Source organism: Antrostomus carolinensis, unplaced genomic scaffold, assembly GCF_000700745.2.
Source record: "Antrostomus carolinensis isolate BGI_N321 unplaced genomic scaffold, ASM70074v2 scaffold10999, whole genome shotgun sequence".
Taxonomy (NCBI): domain Eukaryota; kingdom Metazoa; phylum Chordata; class Aves; order Caprimulgiformes; family Caprimulgidae; genus Antrostomus; species Antrostomus carolinensis.
In genome coordinates, this window is record NW_010337917.1 from 5,325 (window position 1) to 12,951 (window position 7,627).

The following is a 7,627-nucleotide window of genomic DNA, read 5'->3' on the forward strand; positions in this document are numbered from 1 at the left end:
CATGGTTTGCACCAACAAACCTCAGTCCGACACCTCTGGCTAAAGAAGTGGGCTTGGACCCCTGCGTAGGAACCGAAGAGGCGTTAGTCCCTCTAACCTCGGGATGTCCTCAACCTCTGGAAGCTGAACAAGCCCTTGGCAGGCTGCAGCACTCACATGGAGCTGCATCAGCCCATCTACATCCTGACGCCACTCTCCATGCCTGCCCTCAGGACAGCAGCCCGAGCAGCGGAGGTGTCAGCCAGGCCAAGCAGTTGGCTGAGGTAGTGATGCTCCTCAGATCCACACCAGCCCTGGCTTTTCACTCATAGCCCAGGACACAGCTTGTCCAGCACTGGGGTTGAGCAGAGATATTGTGTCCACATTCAGGCCTGAGATGTTGTCCTGGATGAATGTTCTCAGGAGCAGGCTGGGACGTTGCTCTGCACCTCTCCAGAGCAGCTTCACCAAGAGCAAACCAGAAGCCTGCAAGAGAAGCAAAGCAGAAGATACCTGCCCAAGGCAGGAGCTCCAGCTCAAATCAAATAAAAACCAGGCTGTAAACAGGACTATTGACTGAGCAAGCACAAAGAAACCAGGTCAACCAAGCAGGCCACAAAATAACACACCAGGATGAGGAAAAAAGGAGGATGGTCACAGGGGTGACTGCTCCCATCCCCACTAAAACATCGCTGGGGTCTCTGGAGAAAGTTCAAGAAGCAGTCCATGATAAAATGCTGCTCAGAAATCATTTCCTTGGGTGGTCAGACACTGGCCCAGGTTGCCCAAGGAAGTTGTGGCTGCTCCTCCCTGGAAGTGTTGAAGGCCAGGTTGGATGAGGCTTTGAGCAACCTGGTCTAGTGGAAGGTGTCCCTGCTGCTGGCAGGGGGGTTGGGACTGGATGAGCTTTAAGGTCCCTCCCAACCCAACCCAGTCTGGGATTCTGTGATTCTAAGCAGAGCAGAAGGCTCCAGCAGTTCCCGTTGGAGAGCAGCCTCATGTCCCATCACCTCTCTGGAGGAGCAAGGAGCTTCAACTCCTGTTACTCTGGGGATGGAGCTGCTGGAAGGAGCGTGCACCCGGATTTACCGTCACGCCCACCCTGGAGCTGGCGCAGGGGCGAGGGAACAGGCACAGCGAGAGCAGGGCTGGTCCTGGGAGGAGCAGCTGGAGTCTGGGGTCCCTGGGGGGTCACCTCATGTCCCATCACCTCTCTGGAGGAGCAAGGAGCTTCAACTCCTGTTACTCTGGGGATGGAGCTGCTGGAAGGAGCGTGCACCCGGATTTACCGTCACGCCCACCCTGGAGCTGGCGCAGGGGCGAGGGAACAGGCACAGCGAGAGCAGGGCTGGTCCTGGGAGGAGCAGCTGGAGTCTGGGGTCCCTGGGGGGTCATGCCGTTAATGCCCACAAAGAAAGCAGCCGCTGAGCACACATGTTAATCCATTATTATTTATTAGCTGTACAGCAGTATATTCTCCTTCCCAGCTTTCAAACCCCATTACATATTTTATAACAGTATTTTTATTTTTTTTCCCCCATGTTGGCTTCCTAAAATAATGAAAAATATCACACAGTACAGCTAAGTACAAAAATGCATCAACCTAGAGTCTGATAGCTAAACTGATAGCTCTCTTAAAAGCGATACATAGAAGAAAAATTTGTTTGAAATCAGCAAGACTGAGGCTCTATAAAAAGCTTACATATTTTAACATGTGACAGTTCATATACAGGCATCATTTGTATTTCACATTATTCCTTTTTTTTTTTTTTTTTTTTTATCAGAGATCCAAAATTGTTCAATTACTGACCTATTAAAATTTCCTGGCCCAGGTTTTGAGGGCGGCAGTGACCCACTTAGAAATCACCACTTCTGCCTTAACAGAGGATTTCCATAAACACAAAATACAACTACGAGATAGAGCAAAGAAAATGTCAGGAAATTATAACTCAAAAAAAAAAAAAAAAAAAAAAAAAGAAAGGTTAGTTCTAGGTGTTCCAAATGCCAGTTGTGTGTGTGTGTGTGTGTGTGCTTCAAAAGCCGATTTCACCTGTGGGTTTCTCTTACAGTCTGGGTACAGCTCTTCTCTACGTGATTGGTTATCAACAGCTTTTCCAACATTTACACTCGAAGCAAATCTCTCGTCACTTAGTTTGAAAGGATTTATTTAAAATACTCGGGTTTCTTTAAACTGCATTTTTGCATACCTCTTAATTAATGGAAAAAGATGTAAAAAAAAAAAAAAAAAAGTTATTTACAAGCTTGACCATTACAGAAATGCTTTGCAGAAAACAAAGCATATTAAGGACAGAAACCAGTTGGAGCATGCCAAAACTACCGTGTGCAGCCGACTGGGAGAACCGGAGCTACTCAGTGGGGATAAAGCAAAAAAAAAAACATTTTAAAAGTCTAGAACCCTCCCAAGTCTGCATTTACAGTTAAAAACACTACTGAGAGAGGAGGCTCGAGGACTCTGGGAACTGGAAGGGCAAGTCCGGAGTGGTTTTCCACATACTCTAGTCAAGGCTCCCACTTTTGTGTATTAAAACTCGGTGCATGTAAACACGGGCCTGTGGACCAGCTTTACAATGCAGTTCAGAGCAAAACTAAATCAAGCATCTCAACAGGAAACCCTCAAGGACTCCAAAAATATTTCCTAATGTTCCATGATCCTGTAACGCTAACATAAAACAGCAAGTTCTAGTTAAATCACATTCTAACATCATTTTGAAGTTTTATTTTCCCAGTATGTTTGGTAAAATGGTCTAAAATGATGCATTTCCCAAAGCCAAGAAAAAAAGGTAAAAGGAAAAAAATTTATTTGAGCCGTTTAAACACAGCCCAGGCCAGTTCAGTCAGCCAGGGTGGCCGTCCTCCATCACCGGTCCATCATGCTGAGAATCATCTCAGGAGTGAGGTCTCCGTTGGGAGCTTCCACTACAGCAGGCTGAGCTTCCTCCTCTTCCTCTACTGTTTCCGCATCAGGTTCTTTCTTTACTTCGACTATAATATTTTCAATTTCACCAGTGTTCTGGTCTTCAACCTGAATGATTGCTGCAGCTGGAAGGGCAGGAAACAAAGGGGAGGAGGAAAAACAACACTTTTTATTTATTTGATTTTTTTTTTTTTAACTAAGTTGGCCTACACACCTCACCAGGTAACTTTCTGGGAGATAAACTTAAGACCCTTCCACGGAAAGGGCAGGTGGGGCCCACAACTCACATTCCCACGTTAGCAGGGAGTGATTCAACCTGCCTCATCCATCCAAGTACCTATTTCCTTGCCCCCGCACGAAGGTGTGTTACCACCACAACAATTCCAGTCCGCAGCAGTGACCCACTTAGAAATCACCACTCCTGCTTAACAGAGGATTCCACAAACACAAAATACAACTACGAGATAGAGCAAAGAAAATGTCGTCAGGAAATTACAACTCCATTAAAAAAAGAAAGGTTAGTTCTAGGTGTTTCAAAGAAATGCCAGTTGTGTGTGTGCTTCAAAAGCAGATTTCACGTGTGGGTTTCTCTTGTTCTCGTCTCTTCTCTACGTGAGAGAGGTTGGTTATCAACAGCTTTTCCCACACTTACACTCTCTCTTTCGATACTAAGACGTTACTCAAAGGATTTTGTAGAGCAATCAACCAACAAGACCAAATCAATGGATGGGTGTAAGCTTCAGAATTCCCCAAAGCTTCAAAACTCAGGGGAATGCGGTGATGTCAGTGATGAGTTCAGCATGAAATGTTTCCACAGACTGTAATCTGAGGAGGACTCAGGCCACACTCGTAGCTCTGAGCAGACAGGGAAGCCACTGGGGAAGCCATCAGCCAAACTCGTCCCTCCTGCTTTGCTCCTAGAATGTATTCCCTTAGACTCTGCGTGGTCACCAGTGTCTGTTCTCAAGGAGAAAACTCTGTAGCCTGGGAACTGATCTGGGTCGACGCGACACCCCGAAGGACAGGCCTGAAGCGCGTCTGTGGGTGCCAACGCTCACAAAACCTCACAAAGGGAAGAAAATCACAGAGGTTGCACCAGGAGGTGCTTTAGCAAGAACCACGCTGTAGTAGAGACACCCGAAGTGGTGCAAAGAAGTTTGCACATCGCTGAATTGGAATAATAACAAAGAAAATAATAATAATAATAATGTTCTTTCCTTTCAGCGCAGTCTGAAGGGGCCACGGTCCTGTTCAAGACCAGGAAATCCTCACCAACAAATGTCACTCAAAAGGTGGGTCCTTAGGGAAGTAGAGCCAAGTGCAGATACCTGCCTTCAAAATAAGCTCACGTGAAGGGAGCAGTGCTCCTGCAATCATGGAATCATCAAATGGTTTGGGTGGGAAGGGACCTTCAAGCTCATCCAGTCCCAACCCCCCTGCCAGCAGCAGGGACCCCTTCCACTAGACCAGGTTGCTCAAAGCCTCATCCAACCTGGCCACAAACACTTCCAGGGAGGCCCAGCCACAGCTTCTCTGGCCAACCTGGGCCAGGGTCTCACCACCCTCACACCAAACAATTTCTTCCTCACATCTCAGCTCCATCTCCCCTCTGCCACTTTCAAGCCATCACCCCTTGTTCTGTCACTCCCTGCCCTTGGCCAAAGTCCCTCCCCACCCTTCCTGGAGCCCCTTCAGGTACTGGGAGGCCGCTAGAAGGTCTCCCCAGAGCCTTCTCTTCTCCAGGCTCAACAGCCCCAACTCTCTCAGCCTGTCCTCACAGCAGAGCTGCTCCAGCCCTCACATCATCCTGGTGGCCTCCTCTGGACTCGTTCTAACTGGTCCATGTCTGTCTTGTGCTGGGGGCTCCAGAACTGGACACAGCACTCCAGGTGGGGCCTCACGAGAGCAGAGTAGAGGGGAATACAAGAACCGCTAAATCCAAGGAAAAAGCAGCTCAAGCAAGAAGTAGAGCACGAGCTCCAGAGGTGACTTACGCTGGGATTGTTTTGGTTGGGCAGCAGCTTTGCCTGGTGGTCTTCCTCTTCGTTTCTTGCTGGGAGGTGGTGCAGGAGCCTCTTGCTCGACTTCTGGTTCAGCCTCAATTTCTACTGCTGTCTCCTCCTCATCTTCATTATCATCCAAATCTGGTTCAGCATTTTCCTCTGGAAGAAACATTGCACCAGGTCAGGTCAGTTTAAACAAGAACAAATCCTATCCAGCAACAGAGAACCACCACCAAGTCCTCATCCAAAAGGAGTCAGCTCTGATGAAAAGGCAATCAAGGCCTTTGTTGAGAAGCTGGTAGCACAGAAGCTGGTTAATCTGTTACTCTTAGGGAGAAAAAGTTTGTCCAACATAAGTTTGGCAACAAAATTACTTGAGGTTATGTGCCAAAAGCTCCTCTGCACATCCACAAAGGAGCTCAGAGAGACAATGGGAGGAGAAGGACCAAAAATACAATGCTGGGCCACTCCCAGGCCCATCAGAGGAGCCATCAGCCCAACCCAGAGGAGCACAGGGCTGCACAATGGAAGGTGGGAACCCTAATCAAGGACTTGTCCATCTTGTCTGGGCCACTCCCAGAAGAACTATCAGCCCATGTCCAGGCATGAAACCCACCACGATGAGTCACTGGGAGCAGCTCTCTGGATCACCTCGCAGGCTAAGGGATGTGTGTGTGTGGGGGGGGGTTGCTGGCTGGGGGTGGGACACATAATGGGATGCAGGGAAAGGCAGTTTTGGATCACACAAGACTACTTTTGGGATGCTCAGGGGAGGTGCTGAGGTGATTTGAAGAGGAGTAAGTGTAAGAAGATAGAGGGGCAAGAGGAGACAAGGGGCCAGCTGCCCATAAATAGTGGTAGCAGCTACTACAGTGTTTCTTTACCAAACACCAGAGCTCAAGAGGGATCCAAGAGCAAGTCTCGAGGGCCAGGAGCCCTCAAGAAACAGCAATGCCATACTTCAGTCTTTCTCTGTTAAGGAGATAAGAAGCCAGGGCAGCAGCACCCAGACACTGGGACTTATGTCCAAGACCTCAACATCTCAAGTTGAATGTGGCAGAGCCACACAAAACTGGGACTTTCTTACACGTTACGGGTGAACACAGCCCTGCAGACCACTCACCAGGCTTCCCATGGCCACCAACATACAATTTACTAACCAGTGATCAAGAAGATCTTCCCAAGACCTCTCTTCAGAGGCAGGACAGGTCTAGTACAGTGTATTTTACAATGCCCTGGCTACTCAAAGGACTGATGATGGCATCTCCCATTCACACCAACTCTTTGCACCTTGCTCCACTTTGGAGCTGATTCCAACCCAATGGTCCTGACGGCAAGTCCTGGGGTTTTTGCAACTTTTGAGTTGTTAACTGAGCTTACTGCTCTGCACTTTACTCTTCAGAACACTCCTTAGTTCCTAGGTTAGCACAATCAGCATGTTCAGAACGCCCCAGGCAAAAGCAAAGAAGATGGAAAGCAATAAGAGATGTCCAAAAGGGTAGTATTGTTTGGAGAGCAAAGTGATTGCCCTTAAACTTGTAAGGGTGTCCACTGCCTAGAGGAGCAGTTTCATTCATGACAAAGAGGCCATTGTATAAGGCACACTTCTGTTTTTCCAACTAAAGTGGTAAAAAAAAAAAACCCCACCCCTGCAAACTGTCCCTTACATACAGTGAGGCGAGTGTATCCGGCATTTTTCTACACAGGTACTCAAGGAATATTCCTCAAGCCAAATTTTTTTCATAGAAATGAAATGGATTTCTCAGGTCCCACCTTTTTAGAGCTTCTTTACATTCCCCCCTCAACTCAATGTCTATCAACTAATAGTTGGTCTAACTTGGGGCAGACAGGCCAGATGAGAAACAAAACTATCATTTGCTATTTTTTCCCATTGACACGAGATGGGTCTTTTTTGTCACAGCTTTGCTCAGCATTTTTAGATATTTAGCAGTTGCCAAAACTCAGGAAACTGCAGATCTAGAGATAAGAACATCCCTGAATAATACAATTCTCCAAGCATGGTCAGGAGCCCTTACTGCTCCTCATCTGACATCACTCAACCCTTCAAACCTATCCAATGATTCCTGAGGAAGCCAACCCAGGCTGAGGCCGAAGGGATTCTCCCAGTCCTGGAGCCCGAGCCACAATCATACAAAGCCCATCAGTTCATCTCACAAGCAGGACTCTTGACCAGCTTCTCCAAAAACCGTTTTGAAGCCCGGACCACATCAGCTGAATTCAGTGAGGGTTTTTACACTAGGCTCAACTCACTAGAAGCCTACAAATCTGATGTTAAAAACTAGATCCTACAGAATCACAGGTGCTGAGTTACTGCCATCAAGGCAGTTATTTTTAAGATCTTTCTGCCTCCAAGATCTTTCCATGTTTAAATGAACAACTAGTTACACACGATCACAATCAGTTCAAATATCTATAGAAACATGACTTTAAGCATTTATTTCTCTGGAGCTTTTGCAGCCAAGGTTTGCACAAGCAAGCTGACCATCCTCATCTCATTTCCTCTAAAACCCATTTGCCATGTGAGAATTTCAGATACTCATTCTCTAGCCAGAAAGATCCCTGCTCTCCCAACCCACGCTCATCGATTCATTAAATAAAGCACTTCAGAGGAAAGACTCAGCAGCAGCACTGTTTTTGCTGAATCATTTTTGATCTGGTTGGTTTTGAGACTCCACCTGGATTTTCCTGC

At 47.2% G+C, this 7,627-nt stretch overlaps 1 protein-coding gene across 4 annotated transcripts in view; it reads right to left on the reverse strand.

The window, feature by feature from the left end:
- Positions 1-1,417: 1,417 nt before the first annotated feature.
- Positions 1,418-7,627, reverse strand: part of CTCF (CCCTC-binding factor) — a 17,538-nt gene continuing 11,328 nt past the window's right edge. For 2 of the 4 annotated variants that reach the window (XM_029086831.1, XM_029086830.1), the window contains exons 9-10: positions 4,909-5,076; positions 1,762-3,033 (exon numbers count right to left, since the gene is read on the reverse strand). In XM_029086831.1, coding sequence (XP_028942664.1) covers positions 2,858-3,033; positions 4,909-5,076 — 344 coding nt within the window. In that variant the 3' untranslated portion in view covers positions 1,762-2,857. Of the gene's footprint in view, positions 3,040-4,908; positions 5,077-7,627 lie in introns of all 4 variants that reach the window. The other 2 variants (XM_010175334.2, XM_010175336.1) reach the window with 2 other exon arrangements.